The sequence below is a fragment of the Lemur catta genome, chromosome 3 (assembly GCF_020740605.2).
Source record: "Lemur catta isolate mLemCat1 chromosome 3, mLemCat1.pri, whole genome shotgun sequence".
NCBI lineage: Eukaryota > Metazoa > Chordata > Mammalia > Primates > Lemuridae > Lemur > Lemur catta.
This window is the reverse complement of record NC_059130.1, coordinates 48,102,306-48,125,919: the sequence shown is the minus strand read 5'-3', so window position 1 is coordinate 48,125,919 and position 23,614 is coordinate 48,102,306. Positions and strand designations below refer to the sequence as shown.

Here is a 23,614-nt window from a genome sequence, read left to right as displayed (position 1 = left end):
CTGTAAACTAATGGCCTCACTGAGATACTTCTACACTAAAACCAAAACAAGAAAGTGAAAAAAATAAAACACACAAAAACATACAAGTCAACCTTACCATTTAAATAGATCTTCCATAGATAATACAAGATTTATATAATACCAAATATCTTTTCTTTGGAAAATGAAAACACATAAGGCTGCAGTGAAATAAAAAAAGAGAAGTGAAATCCCATATTAGAAGAGTTAATTCAAACAAGCTTTGGAAAGCTTGTTAATTCTAAGACATATATTTTAACATCTTAAAATAGGAATTCTTCTTATGTGATGGCCTCTTACAAATACTTTCAGTCATGAAATGGTGGCAATGTATAATTCCCTCTTTAAAACATGAGAGAGATGGAGTCATTTCCACTCTAATCTTCCTGACTTTGGATCTCACTCAATAAAATCCAAGAACCTTACCCTGGACTACATGGCTAAGTAAGATCTGGACACTCATTGCTTCTCTGATGTCATTTCCCACTCCCCCCCACCTCTTTTTTCTCTCTTTTCCCCTCTTTTTTTCAGTCTGTTACAACCGTGCTGGTCTTCCTGCTCTTCTTGCATAAGCCAGCATGCTTCCACCTCCAGGCCATTGCCCTTGTTTCTGTGCTAGGAAGGCATTTCCACGGAGAATCCCATGGTTCAGTCTCACATCTACTTCAGATATATATTCAAATGATGTTTTCCTATTTAGGCTTTCCCTGGTCACCTTATCTAGAATTGCAGCATCCTAATGTTCTCCATCCACCTTTCTGCTTCATTTTTCTCTTTAGCATATATTACCAGCTGATAGTTCATATTTTATTTATCTTGCTGATAGTTTGTCTCTCTCCAGTAGAGTATAAGCTCTGGGAAAACAAGGATTTTTGTCTGTTTTCTTCACTAATAAATCTCTAGGTCCTAGAAGAATGCCTGGTACAGACAAGGCACTTAATAAACATATGCTGAATATATGAATAACTATAATATAAATATGTATAAATATGCAAATATAGAAGAATAAATCAGTGGATTATGTGTTGAAAGGTTGGCAGGTAAGGTAGGGACAAGCATAAATATTACACTAAGCCCATCTAATGGCGCATGGACTGAGAGTCAGCCATCTTGAGATATAACCCTGCCTGTCTTACCAGCTATCTGAGTGAAATTTGGCAGTTTAATTCCCAGGGCCTAGATGTTATAACCTCTCAGTTAATTGAACTTTCTGTTAAAAACAATAGGAGAACAGAACTGGGAAGCTAAAGTGAATAAAAGTTTAACATAATATTATCACCAGAAATGATACTGGTAATGAGAGTGTTAGTTCAAAAAACTTTTGAGATAGTTTTTACTTCAATTTCATTTGTTTTGTAAATAGTGAATCTGAAGCCCAGAATTTGAGAGACTTAGCCAAGGTCAAATGCTAATCAGTGGCAGACCTTAGACCTCTACTCAACAGCCCTGACTGAATCCAGGTTTTTTTTTTTTTTATTTCAACTCATACACATGGTAAATACTAGTGACATTAAAAAAAAAAAAAAGACTTAGACTGTTTTTATATAATGTTCAACTTAAATTTGATGAATTCACCTAATGGCAAGAATGCATAGATCAATTTATCTCTTTGTGACCTAATTCAGCTTACAGAAGAGATTGGCAAACTTGAAGATAAAGTGGAATGTGCTAATAATGCCCTGAAAGCAGATTGGGAAAGATGGAAACAAAATATGCAAAATGATATCAAGTCAGCATTTACAGATATGGCTGAGGAGAATATCCACTATTACGAACAGGTAATTAGTGATATTTGATATTGCTGCATTTTTAAAGAGTTATATTCTCTCTTATTTTCTATCTGTTCTATATTGAAAGAGTCTATTAAAGAACCAGTATCACATTCAAATGCTTCTCTGGCAGCTCAGAATGTTGTTTTGTTTGTCTTCCCCTCAGGGGGTTATTTTGGGAGGATAGGAATTCTTCAAAAGCGCTGATAATGCTTCCTAATAATTCTCCTATCTTCTCTTCTTTCCTCTCTCTTTTCTATATTATAAAGAGTTTGCAAAGGAAGGAAAGGAGCAGAGGTTTGAATGAGCAGAAAGTCAGTTCTGGCCTGTACCCTAGATCTCTGCTATTCCCGGCTTTTCGTAGCTGCTGTTCAAACATTATCACAAAGGAGCATCTATTCTATTAGCACAAGAGTGACAACATTTTTTTTAAAGTTCAGAAAAGAGCCTAGTCATCATTTTGCTTTTCAAATGATTATATTTCATTTTTAGTTTTTATAACTTAACAGTTGCTCAAGTAAGTTATTTTTTTAAATGAGCTTTATAGTACTATCACTTTTCTCTACCCAGTATATGCTAAACAAACTTTTTCTGGAAAGTATATTTTAACATGTATCTTTATCCTTATCTCAGCTGAATTAACGAATATGTGAAATTGATACATTAAGAAAATTATGTTTTATAGTCCGCAGTGCTGATCAGCTTAAAGGTATTTTACATTGAAATATTATATATTTTGAAAGATTAACTGATACTGATATTTTCATTCAATAAGAGTTAATGGAGCCTCTTCTCTCACCAGACATGGTGCCTGGCCCCCGAGAGACCACAGTGTGCAAGACAAACACGATCCTTTTCTAGTTATAGCAAACGAGGGAAACGGTCATTTAAAACAAGAGCTCATAATGAAGTGGTGTAAATTCCAGTATAGAAAGACATTGTGGGACATCTAACCTAATCTAGAAGGAATGAGGAAGGTTCCTCAACTGATATTTTTATGCTAAGCCCTGAACGATGAATAAGAGGACTCCAGATAAAGATGTGAGAGAGTTCCAAGCAGAGAAAACACGTCCAAGATGAACAGAGTGAGAGAGAACATGTTCAACTAACTGAAGTTCTTTTTTGGAGGAAGGAGGGGTGGAGATAGTGTTTAGTTGAAAGGGTAGGCTGAAGAGCCCCATATAAATTTAGTCTTTTATCTTTCATTCTAAGAGAAGTGGGAGCCATTGAAGAGTTTTCAGCAGGGAAGTGACAATATCAGACTTGCCTTTTAGAAAGATCACCCCAGCTGTATATGGGTCAGAGTGGAGCAACACTGGACGTGATGGGACTAGTCAGCAGGCTGTTGCCGCAACAAAGGCAGAGGTGTGAACTGACCCAGGAGTCGGTGGGCTAATGATTAGTGAACAGATTTGTGGGCTGTTTTTGGTTTTTGTTTTTTTGTGCGTGGAATTGGTAAGATTATTTTCTATGTCTCCTTAATTTTTAGTCTGCATTAACATCCTTAAGTAAATTCAAGTATGTAAAAGGAATCTCCCACAAATCTCAGATTTTGAATAATTTAAAATATTTCCATTTAATAATGCACATTTATCAGCATAAGGTTTTGTTACCACTTGACTATTTCAATCCAGAGAAGTAACTTTACCTCTCCTTGACAGTAGTACCTGTGTACACTTACATTATAGAATCGTAAAAATCACCTGAGATATTATAAGAGAATGTCTTGAAAATCAGAACATGCAATATATAACACATGATTATGATTATAAAACATAAGTAGATTAGGGTGTAAAAATCACATGACAAATATTCCTAATATATTTTCCTTTAAATGATAAGGTCTGCCATTTTTTTTCCAAATTTGAACTCTGTTTTTAAGAGGAATGTTCATAACAATTCCATAGAACTCCAACTAAAATGTTTGGGTTTTGCCTGTACTTCTCATATAAATATATATGTATTTTTTTTCAGTCTCATAGACTGAGTTTAGCTGATACAAAACACCATTTTCTTAGAAACAGTTAAATTAGCATCTCTGTGCCATATTGCAAAGTTTGTTCTTCACAGCAGTTTCTATCAGTCTGTTATGTTTTTAAGTCATTTCCCCAAGTGTATTATATTTCTAAATGTTACAAAAATGTATCAAGTATACTGCATCTTGGCTGTATAAATTTGAAGGAATCACTGTTTTTTTCTAGTATAACTTCAAAAGACCCCTACAGCTCCAGTTATTTGTTTTTTTTTTCCGAGTGAAAAACTTGTAGTAGATTTGGCACATCAGTCCAGTAAAACATAATCAGGAAGTTGAAACCGTTAAACACTCAAGGATTCTTAGCAGAAAGACTGAGGTCTAAACAGTAACAATCTGCTGTTGTCTATTAAGGTCAGAATATCTCAGATATATAGGAAAGTGAAAGGTTTCAGAGTCCTTCCATTCCCTGTTAAATCACATTCTAATGGAAATGCTTTTTTCATCTATATTTACATAGATAAATTTCCAAAGGTGTCTGTTCCTAATGTGGTACATGAAATAGGTTATATGCATTTGCCTTTGGATTAACTTGTATGAAGTGAAATGGTCACAGCTTGTTTATAAATTAAAACTTAAGTATCAAAGTGACAGAGGAAAATCAGATTATAAAGTATGCGTTTATATCAGACTCCATTTATTGTCATATTGAAACGTTCTTAGATTTATCAATTTACTGGGAGACAGTTGACTCCAAATACAAAATACGTATCTCCAACTAAATTTTGAATGGGTAAAATGATGATTCTCATTTTGTTTTATATGACTAACAATTAAAGATAAATATATTGAGTCTTTAAAAAAAAAAACAAGAATAACAGAACAATAAAACCAAAAATCCAATTGAACAGAGTAAATAATTTCAAAGTACGTTAATACCCAAGTAACCAAAAAAGATGACTTCCTTCTAATATGAAGGGATTCTAAAACAGTAAAATATGACATGTTGGATGAAGCACATAGATGTTTTCTAGTTGTTCCCTTGTAAGAACACAAGAGAATCTGTTTTTGTTGATGCTGATGATGCTAATGGTGAGGAAGGCTTGAGAGGAAGGGATCCTTGGCAAATGTGATGAATTAGAAGAATATATTCTTATCAAAGCTTAATTTTAATATCATTGAATTCACTTGGCTATCTTATGACCTCTTACAGTTAGACTTTGAGAGCTTATTTGGGCTTTCTCGGAAGAATGTGTAGCTATTTAGGAATTGCTTTAGAATAGCTCTGGACTTGGCAAGAACTTTAGAAGGAACAATTATGTTTTGGAGGGATGATCACAAAATAATAGAGAACCATCTACCCAGTCCAGTTAAATCACTTGTGTAATTAAGAAGATGTCAGACAGCTCTGATTTCCTTTACATTCTTGCTTGAAGGCCTTTTGATCAACTTAATGTCTTTGTTTTCTTTGTCTTTAACATACCAAGGACAGCTTGATGTAAGAAAGGTTGGGGAATTCAAAAGAAAGTTACGATGAAAGCTAGGGTCAGTAAAGGGAGCTATGTCAAAGCACATCTGTAGCACATAGCAGATTCTTAATATATGCCTGCTATAGTAACACTTCTGAGTACCTGCTATGGTCAGTCCTACTCTGTATGTCCCTTATGGCATCTCCCTTAACTTTCTCTGTAACTCTTGGAGGTAGCTTTCTTCCCCCTAATCCAGCTGGCCTGACTTTCCAGTAATGTTAATTTTTGCCAAATTAAGCAGTTTGTAGTTAAGTTCATATAATAAAGGAATATAATTAATTTCTTTGCCTAGTTTGTTTTAGAATATATTTTAATCCTTTGTGTAGTTTATTTTAGAATTATTATTAATAGTAGATATATGTAAGTCCTTGTTTTATAGCCTTATTTTTGTCGTTATGGAATTAATTAAGGCTCCTTGAAAACAAACAATAACATCAACAAAAGCAAAATACACTAATGTGTAAAGAAGAAATAAAGAATACCCATAACCCTTTTTCTAGAGAGTGATGTATTTAAATATAGTTATAGAAAAATAATTTACTATTTTAAGGTTAAGATATTAATGTTAATTTTTCTGCATGGCTCTTTCTTCCCCCCTCCCTAAGAATTCAGAGAATTATGAGGCATGGTGCTTTCTGAATGTGTCATCATAAAAACACATGATTACTGATTTTGTGTCATGATGATTAAAGTGAATATATATTATTTTCAGTTCCATATTTTTCTTTTGTTTTACATACATTTCCACATAGTGTCATAATCTTCATATAACACACCATATTGATATATCTTCATTACTTTAGATAATTACTAATAGTTGAACATTTGTGTTTTTTCTTTTTTATAATCATAAATAATACTTTTAAAAATAATTATAAACATTAGCTTTTTAAAAACTTTTTCTTATTAAGAATTTCAAGAGATAACCAGGTCTATAATTACTGCGTTTCATATGCTATCAGTCTTACTTAAGAATGTTAGTTGCCTCATGAAAAATTATTCATTTACGATTCTGTTATCATCAAAGCCCTGTTCTAAGCACTGGAGAGATCCAAATTGAAACTTAAATCTCTCCATTATGAGATTAAGTTTTAGAGAAGAAATTTTATGTTTATATAAAATTTATTCACTTTATGCAGACCTACGAATTGTTACTTTTTCTAGTGGAGGAATATTTAAATTTGTTTTATTTGCTTAAGTTTTAATGGACAGACTTAATAGAAGGTTCTATCTTTAGTAGATAACATAACTATATGTATCTATACGGACATTTATGAGGCAGAAAAACAATTATAGTGAAGGACATTTTCTTGAAGATAAATGAGGAAAGAAAAAAATCATTGCATAGATGTACCATCTATCCAAATGAGCAATACTGCCAATGTTTTCCTAAAATTCAAGTCCAGTTATTTATGGGTCATTTTACAATTACAGAAATTTTGAAAAAGTAGATCTCACAGCAGTCCTCTACAGACTCAGTAATGAAGTAATGAATGAGCATTGAGTGTCCAGAAGGTTCTTCAGCTGTAGGTTTATTAGGAATTTATATCATGTTGAGGAAATGGCAAAATAAAATCTAGTGAAAGAGTTGTTTGTTTTAATTGAAGTGTTGTGTCACATACTTTGGAACATTTTGTAGATTTTGTGAATATTTACTAGAAAATACCCTGTTCCAAATTAGGACTCTTCCCAAGTATTCTGACTTTAAGAGCATAATCTATATTCATAATGATTATAAAACTGCTTCCTAAGCAAGATTTGTATGGGTGGCATTTAGATTTCTGACAGAAATTTTTAAAAATTTAAACATTTCTTTAAAAGCTGAAAATCAGAGGAATTATTGACTTTGTGCTCATCTGTATGAATTGAAAGGAGCAATGAGAATAGCCTCCCTGGACTTAATTCTAACTAACAAAGAAGTACTGTTACTTTAACATGGCAGCCACCTAGAGGGGAAGTACTATTTTCAGAATCTAGGAGGTGAAAGCAAAGGAAGGAAACCCTGGCCATCCTCAGTCATATTCCCTAAAATTTAGTAAGAGGCTTTAAAAATTATTGAAAAATTATACTTTCAAAGTCATAGACTCTAAAAGAGAATATGACTTAAGAGGAGTGAGCAATTCTAAAAAGTGAAAAGAATGAAGCAGATAAAGAATCAGATTTGGTTATACCTGTGCACCACGCACTATGTATGGAAGGCAAAGATGATAGAGGCACTACAGTCAAGGATGAATAAGAAAAAAACAGGACGTGTCAGGGAGGGCACATTTCAAGAAGAAGTGAGGTTTTGGGGGAAAAAAGTGAAGAACTTCCAAACAGTACCAGAGTCAAATGAGAATGGGTATAACAAGACTCTTTAGATGCAAGGAATTGAGGAATAAACTATAATAAAAATTAATGAAATGAATCCTTAGTGGAAATGGAGAAATCTTGTAATGGAAACTGAGAAAGCAGCTGTCTCTTTCTCTTTCACTCTTGTTTTCTCCAACAAGGAGAATAAAAGTATAAGTTGAAAGGGTGAGGCAAATACAAATAAAAGATAACTAAAATCCAGTATATTTATAGAGATAGTAAAACAAAAACTATTCATTGTCACAAAAAGAGAAAGCTGGGTATATTTTTTTCAATGAGCAGTACAAAAGCCCTTCCTTTACCAACCTGAAAGCAGTGTTTACAAAACCTCAGTTGAAGCCTTTAATTCTAAACTTGCTCCTGGAGAGAAGATTGACAGACCTTCACTTACCCAGGAGAAGTGCAGACCATGTTTCTTTCCTAGGTGAATACTAAAATTAGCTCCAGAGAAGGTTTTTGGGAATACTGGAACAATGACACATTTCCAAAGTAGTTAACCTCCTCTGTAATTTTTAATACACATTGTACACAATCACCTAATACTGCTCCATTCTTTGTGAATAGCCTATCTTGGAGAGGAAAGAATGGAAGTCATAGAAGATTTACTCACATAGTTGGTTAACATAGTTTTGAGCCTAAGGAGTGACAGGTAATATTTGCATTTTCTTTCAAAATGTTGGGACAGAAGCATAATAGATAATCTGTATTGAATCATTAATTCTTTTTTATATTGGCCATATCTGTTGAGCCGAAGAATACTAATTTATAGAAATGCCCCCAGTATTTTTAGAGACAGATATGATTTCAGAAGTCAAGAGAGGTTTTGCCTTAAAGGAAAATCTAAACATGTTAGTTCACATATCAAAAGCTGCCTCGCCTCAGGAGGGCATCTCAATGGTCAGTAGCAGTTGCTTTCCAAGGCTGCAATCTGGTTATGGCTGTCACCTGTTTTGAAAGACAAAGCAGGTCTTGCCTAGAGCCGTAGGTTGCCAGAGCTGATCAACAAAGACAGGCTACTGGAGATGAGAGCTGATCAAATAGATATGCTAAGAGCTGATCAAACAGATATGCTACTGCCCAAGCCGGGCCCAGATGGAACTATGCGGTTAAAGTAATTAGCATAAGGCACAGCTCGTGTTGACTTCTGAAATCTCTGTTCTAACACATGATGACCAGAGCCAAGATGTCTCTGTTTTTGCTAAAGAAATAGCCTTATCATAAAACTTAGACGTTTGCCCTAAGAAGATTTTGTAACTCATAGTTCACCTAGATAGAGTTAGTTAAAGGATCTGTGGTAGCCTTTTAGAAGACTTTGACCCTAAACCAAACTACCTATTATTATGTAAATCCAATTACCCTTGACAACCAAGAATCTCTATCTGCCCTATAAGTACCTGTGTAAAAGTACAGTCTTTGTTGCATTTCCGTGGGAAGAGATGTAATCATCCGGACACCCTCCTTTGTCTATCTTCATAAATCTTTACTTTATAAACTATATCTTTGGCTCTGCGTATTATTTTTTATTTCTATTTCCTACTAATTTTTCATCCTTTGCAATGACCCCTGCCTGAGGGACCCGAGCAACCTCTTTGCGGGGAGCGTAGCTAACTCCCCGCCCATATCCTACGATGAATATAAGTAAAAAGGTACCTTATTTAAACTCCCTTTCCTTATCATAAAAATTAAGAAGTTGACTAGAGTTAGAATAATCCAGAGTTATCTCAGACAGGGATTTTTTTAATCCATATCAAGGTGCATTTCTGTTTACAATCATGCCTCATAACAGTTACTAAACCCTGACCTAAACCCTAGGACCCAGGAAGACAGATTTCCTGATAGTGCTAAAACAGCTCTTCAAAAAAGACCAGACTGTATCTTTGGAACTATATGAAGAATACTTCAGAACTACGTTAGGCACCCTAAAATTGATAGATTCCCATTATGGGTAGTATAGATTTCCTGCAAACCAAACACACCAGTGTGGGAGGCTAAAAGGCTTAGAAATTTACTGAGTCTAGCCATTTCTGTACCAGTTCAATTTTCTAATCCATTAGATCCTTGTGTCCATATTGTCTACTGTCCTATCCACTGGGAGGCAGTCATTGGAAGCCTGAACGAATTAGGAAATATCACGTGTTAGCCTATATCACGCTACTTTTCTATGGACCATCTGATTCATTTAGGGATGGTTACCATCAGCAAAAGGAAAACACCCACTTTGCATTTTCTTAATGCCATTAAATGACAATCCATTGAATATCCAGGGGTTTCTTCTTGTGTTTCTAATAAAGAGACCAGCATGATTGATTACTTAATGATTAATCTTGTCCTCTGTTTTTACCGTATATACCATGGAAATCATTTTTTGTTGAGCAATCAGTTCTTATTTCAAATAGAATCTAAAGATACACTATAAAAATGATTAGAGCAAGATACACAGAGATAGAATAACCTTATATAATCCTAGGATGTCTTTGGAGATTAGCTACCATAGACACCATCCATAAACTGTCTTCTCAGTTTGACAAATTGTTACCCAGAAATTTTGGATAAGTCAAGAAGCAAGAATTATAAGTTGAGCTTAGGAACATCTATATTTAAGATATTTCATAAAAACATTTTTAAATTGACTATTACAAATGTCAGAGGAAGTCCCTGGGCATAGTTCTTTGAGTCTCTAATTATTGTATATTTGGGAACATAGTTGATCTCACAATCATTTTCTTGCACTGATTTTACTTTAGCTATCACCAAGCAGAGCAACTTGATAGCCAGGTGCCTTCCATCTAGGTTATACTGTTTTCACTCTGTTGGAGAAGGTTGGCAATGCACCATAGCATGTTTCTGAGAAACTCTTTAGGAGTTTCCAATTCCACATGGCTTAAAAGATTGTTCTGCTATAGCCAACTAACTTTTGAGCTTATGTCTAAATGATATGATGCAGCTTTTCACTGGTCTATAGATGAGTATTCCCCTACCATAGCAAATAAGAAGGTAAATACTATCCTGTATGTTATTAACAAGGTCCTGCTTTCGTATTCCAAGAGGTAAATCTAACTAGCTTCATTCTTCAGGAATCTTTGTACATTTTGCATAAGATAATATTTAGCATGTAGAATAATAGTGTACTTTTTAGAGATCAGTTTATTTACTAGGTATTTATTTTGGTGATCTCTTTGAAATCTGCTTTTATCAAAATTTAAGTTTTATGAGAGTCATGTTAGAAGACACTTCTGACAATATAGAGCAAAGTCATAATTAAATTAAGCAGATATATTTACTAAAAAAGTCCTCAGAGTATTTTATGTACTTATATGATTTGTGAATCTGAAACATAATAATTTCCTTGATTAGATCTCAGTGTTTCTTCCCCCCACCCCAAACCATTTAGCCACTTTATTCTTTTAAGGAAGTCAAATACTTCATAATATCACTTTGAATTTGCTTTTTAAATGCTTTTTTCAGGGCTTATGCATAAATTTTATGTTCAAATAGACAACTATAAATTTTAGTTGGTATGTGTTAGTTAGGTACATGAAGTTTTACTATTCTTGAGCAGGTATTGTTCACAACATAAGTAAATAAACATAATAAAATAATGTAACAAATAATAAATGAACAGGATGCAGTGGTTAAAATTATATATTGTGACTTCATGGAGCTTAGAGTCTAATGGGAAACTGTTTCTCTACACAACCAATTTTCTTTTTCCCCCTTTTTTAATTTTAATAGATTTAGAGGATATAAGTTTAATTTTGTTACATGTATATAATTGTATAGTGGTATGCAGTATTAGTATTCCACCAAACATGGTTTGGGAAACCTTAGGTAATTATGTTGATCTCTAAAGTAATGCTTCTTAAAGGGTAGACTGGTGCCCATCTCATAAGTTAGTTATTACAGAGGCAGTTCAGAAATTGAAAGTAATTAGAATCCTCTGTAGCAATTAGACATTGCCAAGACATCCAAGTAGGTGATTAGTAGACTTGACTTGTTGAATGCTATGGAACAATAGATATTGTCCAACTTTTGTGGTGATTTATATGTGGCATGAACTGCATGGTCAGGAGGACCACTTAATGGTCCTTAGCAAATTGAAAGAAAAAAACAATTGTTCTTTGCCAGAGTTTATAGCAGAAACACTGCTATAAAATTCTTCTAGTTTTTAAGAGTTTGTTTATATCTTAGACTTAATAGAGGTAGGATCCTTTCTCCTCTAAAAGTTTATAATCTATTTAATATTAAAGCATCATATAAAGTATATAAAACACAATCAGCAAAAGAATTAAGTCTAAATGCATCAGAGTTTAATTTTTATTTACTTTTAAGGAAACCTTAAAATTGCATACCTTTCATTTTTAGAATTCTAAATTATTATCTACTTAACAGTTTTGTTGTTTGATAAATGATGATTTCTATTCTGAATTAAATATTTAAAAGTCATAGCTCATGTTTCCACATAACTTTGGACCTTTTTTATTATGTCTCAGATATGTCTTAAAGATTTTTGTTGTTTTGCAGGTTTCTGCTTTCTTAAAAACTCCTATTAAAAATATCCTCACAATCTCCTATATTCTCTAATACAATTATTTCTCTATTATCTATGCAAATGAAGTTGAGCTTAGATGTGAAATGGGCAGTTATACCAAGTTTATGCCAATGCTTTAAAATAATGTGCTTAAACATCATAGTTGTGCCTTGATAAATTTTCCAGTAATCCAGAGGTACATGTGCTCTTCTGTGTAGTCAGTATACAGTTAAACCAAAATAGATTAGCTTGATGTTTGAAGTGTCTAGTATTAAACTGGACAAACTTCATGTAATTGGCTTGTTGTAAGTCAACAACAATGATGATGGGGTATAGAAAAAAATATGGGTAGACAGGATATGAATTCGAATTTGGTTCTTGTTTTAAGTTCCTCTTATAAATATTTCCAATATATTATAATTCTGGAGCCCCAATTTTGCCATGTGTAAAAACGAGAGAAATGGAATAAATATCTAAGGCTCCATCTGTCAGGTCTTGAGTTAGGCATCTACAGAATAACACTACAGAATAATAAAAAATTGACCACAAGATGGCGTTTGTAGTTAATGAGTTCTCTTGTATTAACTCTGTGTTGTAGTCATTTAAGTATTTGCAGTATTTACAAATGCAGACTTATCACTTACATTCTTGCAAGGTGTATAAAAGTAATTTTTAGAAACATATGCAAATCTTGTTATTTTAAAGTTATTAATATTTCTAAAATTACAAATTGGCAGATGATTCTCAGAAGCTGAATTTAGACTTTTCCAAAAACTGAAATTTAGTGAATAATTTTAAGCTACTGCAAAATAACAAAAGTTGCTTTTCCCTGGAAACATTATCTCTAATTTCTTTTTGGATTGATTACATTTCAGAATTTCAAAATATTTATCTTCTGAAAGTTTTCATTAGTGTTTCAAATCTTAAGTTTAGGTGATAAGAAGCAATTACTAAAATGTTATACAACTGTTGCCCTCATTTTAGGCATAACATGTAATTTTTATAGATGTTAAATAATATTGTGATAAAATTGTCCTAGTGTAGAAATTATTACGAATTTGAGTTTCAACGTTGCCTCAAATGTTGATGATATTGTCTGTGCCCAAGATCATTTGAGACAATATTAAAATACTTAGAGGACACTCAGTCATACTTGCCCTTGTTTATTGAGAGAGATGCAGTTATCATGGTACTCTCTAAAAGGTACTTCTAGATTAGAAGGGAAAAATAGAAGCACAACACTTTTGCTTTAATATGGGAATTTCTGTTTTTAAAAGAAATATATGGTTAGATTTGTCTTTATCACATTCTATAATAATAGATATCATGTTATTAGGCAAATTTGTAGTTATTTTACTTCATTTCCATAGAGATACATAGATCATATTTTATTGCTTTTTACTTAGGTAATAATTTGGATGAAACTGAATTTTCTGTTAGCTGTTTCCATGCACAAGTTGGTACCATTACCTCTAGACATATCAAATATTACTTTGGTATTATCACATGGTGGCTAGGAGACAGGCATAACTTCTGACTTTGAGCTAAGTGACCTTGAGGACTTTTCTTTATCTCAGTGAGCTTCAGTATCCTCATCTATTAATATAAAGTGCTAAAAATAATAGTACCTACTTCACAAATTTGTATACTAAAATATAAATGTATGTACATATACGTGTATGTATGTGTGTGTGTAATGGCATACATGAAGATGAAAGAAAAGTCTTAGAAGCAAAGTTCCAGTGAGTTCCAAAAATAGTTTTTAAGCTTTCATACTCATAGATTTCTTTCCAAGAATGTTGACCAGCATATGCCTTAAGCCACTAATTTTACTTGGAACCTGAAATTGCCCATGTAGAAAATAGGTTTTAAAGCTGCTAAACAGATGAAAGAAAGAAAGAAAGAGAGAAGAAAAGAAAGAAAAGCACTTATTTTCTAGCATATAAGCCTTCAATGTATTAATAGGCTACTAGTTGTAATAGCAGCTATAGTGGTTATTGAAAGTATTTCTCATATATTTATGAATGTTATCTTTGGAAATTATTTACAATGATAATTATAAATACCAACTGCTGGGGGGAGAAGTAAAATTTTTTTTTTCTTTTTTTTTTTTTGAGGGTGGGTCTTGCTCTATTGTCCAGGTTACGATGGTGCAGTGGCATCATCATAGTTTACTGCAACCTCAAACTCCTGGGCTTAAGCCATCCGTCTGCCTCAGCCTTTCCAGTAGCTGGGATGACAGGCATGGGCCACCAAGCCCAGCTATTTTTTTTTTTTTTTTTAATTTTTGTAGAGATGGGGTTTCATTGTTGCCTAGGCTGATCTTGAACTCCCGGCCTCAAGTACTCCTCTTTCCTCGGCTTCCCAAAATGCTAGGATTACAGGTGTGAGCCACTGCGCCCAGCCAAATTTTGTTTGCTGCATTCCACAGTGGATCAACCCAAACAGAGCAAAGCATGTTTGTAAATTGTATGTGATCTCATTAGCTTACTTTTTGTGTGCCAGTTAGCCTCTGGAAACCTTCAATTTTAGTACTGGGATGAAACTTAATGAACATACATAGTCCAAACCGCTTGTTCTGTGAATAGGTAAACAGGCCCAGAGGAGTAAAGATATTTGCCTAAAATCACAGTATGGTAACAAAACCTCCTCATATGCCACAAGCTTGAGAAAATATTGATTCTTAAATGTGGAAGCTTCCATTGGAAGCACAATTATTGTCACCATTTACTCTTTAGGAAATTTGGCCACACCTGCTTGTGGATTACTACCTACTTATGAGAACAGAAGAGACATTTATTATCTCTTGTAATGCAAAATGTCATCACCACCTTCACTGAAGCAGCAAGAGATTTATTTTCAAAACTAAAAATTAGTTTTGAAATTAAAACTTAATTTTCTACGTATTCTGTCTTTATGTATTGTGTATTTGAAAAGGTTTTAAGCATGTGCATAGGAACAAAAGTGTTTTGTTTACCTGTTGGGTCTGTTTCCCCCAGCTCTGGCTCACTTTCCTAACTGTGATGGCTCTTTTGCTCAGAGTTCTGCCCTCAAAGAAAAGCTGCAGTTTGGGCCTTTGGCTATGTATAAACTGGAGCCACCTAGGGAAAACGTGCACTGGATTCTCAATTAATGAGGATTTGTGATAAACTTGCTTTCTGGTCACCTCACATCCTGGCATGTGTAGCATATTTATCAGCTTTCTCTTCCTGCAGTGACAAGGAGATATTCGCTATGGTTTCATACTGAGCACTGGGAAAAATAAAGTACTGCACTCTGAGAATCTGTTTTCTTAATTGTAAAATGAAATTACCTGATTTCATCAGAGTATTGTTGTATGAAATAATATGTATGGAAAAGGAAACCTTACTGAAATGAAAATGGAGCTTATGGTGTTGTTGATTCTCCTGTGATAATATGGGAATCCAAAGCTAGAATGAGCTGATCAGCACTGTTAAAGGTCAGACCAGCAGCGAAGCTGAGTATTTTCGATTGTTACTCTGATTTTGATAGATATTAGCTTTCTTCACTAATTGTATTGATTTAAAAGTAGAAAAAAAACTAATTGCTTGGTAGCAATGCAAAGCCAAATAACAAAAAGAAGCACTCTTTAAAAATACATGATTTATAATTATAAGCAAGTCTCACACTAGGTTTTGAGATTTTTTTTGGTTGTTGTTTTAATGATTCTTTATATACCAATTACCACAATCCTGCACACAGTAGATATGCACTGAACTGAATTGTTTATGTGGTATAAACAATCTATTTCTTGAATTTTACTTAGGTTTTCATACTCAAAAGAAAGCAAGAAAGTAAAGGGATTTAAGAAGCTTTAGAGATCATCTTTTTATTGTTTTTAAAAAAATTTATGTACATTAACTTGATATATGGGCAAGATACCAGATAACTCAGATGACTATTAAACATTGGTGGGAAGGGCAGTTAACATATTTGTTTGGTAAAAAATTTGCTTTCAAGATTCCAAAAGAGATCTGGTAATATCACGAGCTACATAGTTCAAGGTCAAATCCTCAGTTTTGCAGATCCAGAAACCTTACTATTCAGCAACTTGAATGAGGATCAGGCGTTTAGGGCAAAACTTAACATTAATAAGTTTAGAGAGCAATAGAAACCGGATGTCAATTGATTAGTGTTCAGATAGAAAAATACAGTTTTTGTGATGACCAGCATCTTAGCATCAGTTGTTTACTACATTCCTTCTCTACAGTCATCTATATTTTCTGAGCACTTAGCATATGCCTGGAGTGTATTGACTCAGTCATCTTCAAAGTATATATGTGCTCCTGCAAACACACAGAAAATTTCCATGAGATATGAGGAAATCAATTTCCATACTCTCAACTTCTGTGTATCCTTTTTCCTAAAATTTTATCAAACTGATGCCCCTGCAGTCATACATCCTTACCCACCTCTCCTTCTAAATTGCCCTCCTTCCACTATTTAAAAGAAAGGCATCTCATTCTGATGGCCAGTGACTTATTAAATGTACCCTGGTAGTATTCAGGAGGTTGATTATTCTCCATTTATTGATGAATAAATACTGGATGTACCACTTACGAAATCCACCATATCATAAACGTACTTAAGCCATTTGAGCCTCAGCTTTCTCATCTGTAAAGAAGGATTCATAAGAGTCATTATGAGGTTTAAGAAGGTGCTATATAAAGTAGTTGTTATAATGTCTGACCAAGTATTCATATTAATATATGGCAGTTGTTAACATTATTTCTGTTGCTATTCTATGTTAATTGTTCTATAATGCTCTATATTTCAAAATATATAAATCTTTTTTTCTGCTTCTAGCATGGAAGATGGTAAGGAGATAGTTAAATAGCTGATTTGTGTCTTTTACCATGTTTCAGTGTTCTTGTAGGACTTTTTTTAGAAATGAAGATGTTAATTCACAACATTTATCAGCATGAATGGCTACTGAATACCTTATATTTTTATTAAACTAACATAGTTGAAGCAAAATATGACAGTGACAGAAGTTTGTTCACTTGAGGACTAATGCCATCTTTGGCGCAATTTGCATCACTTATTTGACGGGTATTCTAAATAGAGCAGACTGTTGAGAATTTCATTTGGAATTCTACCTTGAGAACATTCAGAAGTTTATTTAATTGATAATTTTGCATAGTTATCAAAAAGATATGTTATCTTCAGAAAGCAGTAATTGCCTTGAGCTGCTCTTCAGGGTTAACAGACACTAGATTGTGTACAGATTTGCAGAGAAGAGACCAGAGAGCTCTAGCAGAAAGAAGGTTGCAAGGGAAACAGAGGGCTCTCCCCAGTTGTGAAGCATGGTTTTGTTTTCTATCAGCCCGCCCAACCCAGTTAATAGTTTTCTGTTTTGTAAACATTGTCTATATATTTTTAAAAGTTACTTTTTGGTATTTTTATATTTCCTTCTTTTTTATACTCAAAATTTGGTAAAAGATATTAGTGAATATTTTTTTCTTCTTGGCATTCAAATGCGGTAAAATACTAATAACAGCTAGTATTTATTGTATGTCTATTGATGATGTTAACTATAGTTTTTTTTTATATTCCTCCTTAGATGATAGAAATTCTATTCCTAATTTGCTACTTTAAAAAAAAAAAACAGGAATGCAGATTGGAATTTGACAAATGCTTTTTCTGTGTCTATTGAGATGATATTGCATTTAATATAGTCAGTTGATTGATATTTGAATGCTAATCCAATCTTGCATTTCTGGGATACGCTGCATTTGGTCATTGTATAATTCTTAATATTTATTGCTAGATTTGGTTTGCTAAAATTTATAGGATTTTTGCTTCTGCGTTTTTGAAGAATATTCGTCTGTAGTTTTCTTCTCTTGTAATGTCTTTGGTTTTGGTTTGTTGGAAAGCATTCTTATATCTTCAGTTTTCCAGAATGTATAGAATTAGTATGATTTTTTTCCTTAAATGTTTGATGGCATTCACCTATGCAGACTTCTTAGCCTGGAGTGTTTTTTGTTTCTGTGGGAAGATATTTAACTACATATTCAGATCTGTCTGGGTTACCTCTTTCTTCTGGAGTGAGTTTGGTAGTATATTTTTTTAAAGAATTGGTCCATTTCATCTATGTTGTTAAATCTATAGCCATAAAGTTCTTCATACTATTCCTTTTTTCTTTCAATAGAAGCTGAACCTATGCTACTCTCTCATTCTTGACCCTTGGTAATTTGTGTCTTCTCTCTCTTTTTATGATATTATGGCTAAAAATTTTATTAATTTCCTCAAAGATTCAACATTTGGGTTTATTGATTTTTCTTTATTTTTTTTCTCTTTCATTGGTTCCCACTATGATCCTTTCTGTTTTTTTTTTTCTTGCTTATTTGGGGTTTTATATGTTCTTTTTTAGTTTTCAAGGTAGAAACCAAAGTCATTGATTTGAGATCTTTCCTCTTTTCTAATGTAGGCATGTAGTGGTATATATTTCTCTCTATGTACTACTTTAGTAGCATACCAAAAATTTTTTTATGCATTTCAATAGACTTAGGGTACAAGTTTTTGGTTACATAGATGAATTGTATAGTGGTGATGTCTAGGTTTTTTTTTTTTTTGTGTTAACAAGAAAAAACAAGTTTATTTTTTTGACATTATCAAACTTGAGTTTTTATTTTTTATTTATTTATATTTATTTTTTAATTGTGTTTTTTTATTATTTCAGCATATTACAGGAGAACAAATGTTTAGGTTACATATATTGCCTTTGCCCCACCCCAGTCAGAGCTTCAAGCGCAACTGTAGATTGCACCCAATAGGTAGTTTTTCTTCTCTCACTCCCCTTCCAGCCTCCCCACATCTGAGTCTCCAGTGTCTATTGTACCACTCTGCAAACCAAAATCTTTAATATAATATGTTGTCATTTTCATTCAGTTCAAAATACTTTCTAATTTCTGATTTTTGATTTTTTTTATTTCTTCTTTGATATAGAGGCTATATTTTATAATTATCCCTTTTATATTTCAAGTATTTGGATATTTTTCAGATATCTTTCTATTACTGATTTTTAGTTTAATTCCATTATGATTAGAGAATTACTTAATGTGACTAGACCTTTCAAAACTTATTGAGACTTCTTGTATGGCCCAGAATATGGTCTGTTTTGAGAAATGTATGTGTGTATAAAAGAAAGTGTGTATTCTGTTTTTGTTCTATAGACATCAATTAGGTCAACTTGATAATAGTGTGGTTCAAATCTTCTATATCGTTGCTGACTTTGTGTTCACATGGTCTATCAATTCTTGAAAGAGGGATATCAGAATCAATTATAATTGTGTGTTTGTCTTTCTCCTTGCATTTCTGTCAGTTTTTATATCATGTATTTTGAAACTCTATCATTACGTAGAACATTTTAAATTATGTCCTCTAGATGAATTGGCCCTTTTATAATTATGAAATGATCTTCCTTATCTCTAATAATGATCTTTGCTCTGAAATCTACTTTGTCTATTATTAATGTAGCTATTCTCCATTTTATTTTGACATGTGTTTCGTAGTATATATTTTTTCATCCTTTTAATTCTAACCTATTTATGTTCTTATATTTAAAGTGTTTGTAAGAAATTTAAGCAGAATACAGATAAATCTATTCAATAGATAATCCACATCTTTTATTGGGCTATCTGCAGACTTTTAAATTCATTATTGATCTGTTCAGGCATGAGTCTATTGTCTTGTTGTTTGTTGTTTATTTGTCCCATCTGTTCATTGTTCCCATTTTCCTCTTTTTTCCTTCTTTTGGATTAATAGACAGTTTTACGTGGTTTCATTTTCAGAGTTTTCTCTCTATGCACCTCTCTCTTCTCTGGTACTCTGGACTATGAACTCCAGCTGCATTTTCCCCTAACTCTTAGCTCCATCCCTTCGACTCAAGGAGTCAGCTAGGTGATATCTAAGTTCACTTTCCCTTCACCATGGCCTGGAAATTATCTTAAGCCAGTGAGCTGGTATGTTAGTTGGGAAGGGATGTCATAACAAAATACCAGAGATTGGGTGGATTAAACAACAGAAATTTATCTTCTCACAGTTACAGAGGCTGGAAGTCCAAGATCAAGGTATCAGCAGGGTGGTTTTTTCTAAGCCTTCTCTCCGTGGCTTGTAGATGACCACCTTCTTCTTGCTGTGTCCTCATATGGTCTTTCCTCTTTGTTCTCATCTCTGGTGTTTCTCTGTGTTCAAATCTCCTCTTGTAAGGACACCAGTCAGATTAGATTAGGGCTCACCCATATAACCTTATTTTACCTTATTCCCTCTTTAAAGGCCTCATCTCCAACTACAGTCACATTCTAAGGTACTGAGAGTTTCAACATATGACTTTTGGGGAACAAAATTCAGCTGCCAATGTAATCATAACACTCACCTCATTTGATTCTTTTCTCCGAGATCAGTCTCCTTTGTTGCCTGTTGTCCAGGGTATTGAAAACCATTGTTTCATATAATTTGTGTCTGCCTGATTGATTGATTGATTGATTTAGGCAGAAGAGCCCATTCTACACCTGTTACACCACTGTGGTTAGCAACAGAAGTCCTGGTCCCGAGTTCCTGATCACTGTACTTTCTTTTTCATGTTGCCCTTCCACAAACATGCAGAGGTTTATGGAGCTTACCTTCTGTTCATCTTTCAGTCTCAACCCAGTGATCACTTCCACTCGGAAACATTAGTTAGCACACTAGTCTAACTTAGATTAGCTACTGTTTACTCTCATCATACTCTGGAATGTCATAGATTCTGTAGTTAATTATATTTGCTTACTTGTGTTTCATGGTAAATCATAGTTTCTATGAGGTCAAGGGCTATTCCTTAATACCTATCTTAATGCCTGGCATATAGTAAGAACTCAAAAATATTTATTGAGTGAATGGATTTTTATGCCCATCCCTCTACCCTTGAAATCATGTATAGTTTGAACAATTATAGATTACTTAGGGTCCAAAAATTGAAAAATATACAAAATGATGTATTGTTTATGCTCTTTAATGGGTATAGATATCTAGGTACACTTAACAACATCTGGTTTCTTCTCCTGTGCTAAGAGGAGGTCACTCTTACCTGTTGGTTCTTGTAGTAGCTACCTAACCCTCTCTCTCTTCCCTTACCCACTCCTCGCCTACTCCTATCTTATGTCTCCATCCCTATGAGATAGGTTATTATTATTATATTTCTGAGGAAGTAGAATATCAGAAAGTTAGTAACTTACTGGAAGAGAAAAGCAAGTCTCAGCTGTATTCATAACAGTGCCTATGCTTCTTGTATTGTACCTGGCTCCCAGTACCTACTAAAGCTTTTAAAAGTAAAAATATTTCTTAAAGCCTTATAGACTTGACCATTCTAATGAGATCCGCATTACTCAAAGCCTGGCCTTCAAAATAAATATATTGCAAAATAAATACTATTTTACCCAGTATCTTTTTTGTTTATTTGACAATTAGGTCTTTCAACAGTGTTTTTTACTTTTTTCATGCAAATATACATCTTCTGGCTATATTATTAGTTTCCTAGGTTCTCAGGGACTATCTCAGAATTAAGTAACTGTACATAACCTTTATAAAAACTTGATTTTGCATAGTACTTCCCATATTGTAAATCTTCAGTTTGAAAAAAATTGTGTGTATATATGTACACATATATATATTCATGTATACTTTTTGTAATGCAGCACACTTATAATTTGGGAGCCTTGAACATTTGAGTTTTTATAGGGCCTGAGAAATCTCTGGTCACTCATTTAGTATTGGTTGTTAGCAATGGACACATTAAAGCTGTAAAAGGATTAGAGGCAAAATAAGTGATAATGAAAGCAGTTTAGGCAAGTAAAACTGTTAATTAGTCCAGCTTTGGAGTATGCTATATAGAAACAGACATGTATATAGCAACCTATCCACATTTGAAAAAAAGAATAATTTCTTTCTTAGATAATTGTAGCTTAGATTGAATATACATTAAAATAAGTATGTTTTAGAAGAATTCTAAATATGTACAGACTGTTAAAATAATGCTGTAGATAAACCTCATACAGAAACTTTAGACTAGTCTATTAAGAGGATCAGCCCTAGGCAAAATCAAATAGGCCACATTTACATTTGTGTGTCCCCACCACGTCCAAACCCTTCCTAACCTGTTTCATTTCCTGTGTCACATTAATGACCAAGTCTTACCAGCCAGTCCTATCAGACCATCATAATGCTTGCTAACATTTTGAGCACTTACTTTGTGCTAGGCATTGTGCATAAAGATTTATACAGTTTATATAAATTTAATTTTCACAGTTGCCCTCATGGCAAGTACTATCATCGTCCTAATTTATAGTTGAAGAAACTATAATAAAGGTTAAGCAACTTTCCCAAGCTCACACTGATGCAGTGGGATTCAGATCTAACTGCAGCATGCATGTTTCATCACTCTTCTGTCTACATGCCTACCCCTGCTTCTCAGATACAAGTGGATCCATCTTTTTCTCTAAAACTTAGAGCTCTGATTTCTTTCCTGACAATGGAATAATAGTGGATTATTTCAGCACACTAATTCATGCTAATCTTTTCACTGTTAATGTTTTCCCCTTATTTAGCAATAGTTCCTCCATTAAGAATTAAAATACATAGAAAATGGCAAGGATTCTGGCAAGCTGATGGGAGAGAGGAGTAGGGCAGATTGCTATAGGAACAGATATGTCAAGATTTATTAATCCTTTTACACTGAAAGGGAACTACTGTTGATCACCTCATGGTGTGTTTCCATTATGCAGTGCCTTGCTACGTGGGAATCATTCCTTACATCACAGACCGACCTCCACTTGGAAGAAGACTCTGAAGATAAACCTTAATCCTGTCGAGGTCCCCTTCTGTTGATCTTTGGGGAACAGCATCTATCAACCAAAGTTATTCTTTCTAGATCTGCCGTGTCCTTTATAAAGTGGATGAGAAGTGTTTTTTACTATCTGGAAAACCAACAAATTAAAAACTCAGGTATTCCAGGTCATTGATATGAATTTGGAGATATATATCTATCTATGTGATATACAGAGAGATTTAGCTTAGTTATAATTATGTTCTTAAATTTGTGTGCCAATAATTGCATATAGAATTTTTTAAAAATATATGACTGTGGAATATGACAGTGTTGTAAAGACTCAGTTTTAATAAAAGGTTTAATATGAAATAGCTGCTTGCAGTGTGTTCTTTTCCTAGAGTAGCTCAAGCCTGTCATAGATTCTAATATGAATTCTGCATATGTTAACAAGTATACCGTGCATTCACTTTTATTTCATCATCATTTCCCCTGAAATACTGTTCAGTTTGATATTAGGAATTTGAAGTAAATATAAAAAAAAAGATTTGGCATTATTAAACATTAATGATAACTATTCAAAAGTTGATTTGTTAAAAGTAATTATTTTCCACAATTAAAATA

General features: G+C 33.4%; 1 protein-coding gene across 2 annotated transcripts in view; it reads left to right on the top strand.

Annotated features, from left to right (window-relative positions):
• SNX7 (sorting nexin 7) overlaps positions 1-23,362 on the top strand; it is a 94,744-nt gene extending 71,382 nt beyond the window's left edge. Inside the window, exons 8-9 of one of the 2 annotated variants that reach the window (XM_045547466.1) lie at positions 1,644-1,796; positions 22,950-23,362. In XM_045547466.1, the coding sequence (XP_045403422.1) occupies positions 1,644-1,796; positions 22,950-23,027 (231 nt within the window). In that variant the 3' untranslated portion in view covers positions 23,028-23,362. The remainder of the gene's footprint in view (positions 1-1,643; positions 1,797-22,949) is intronic. The other variant, XM_045547467.1, reaches the window with a different exon arrangement.
• Positions 23,363-23,614: the final 252 nt, after the last annotated feature.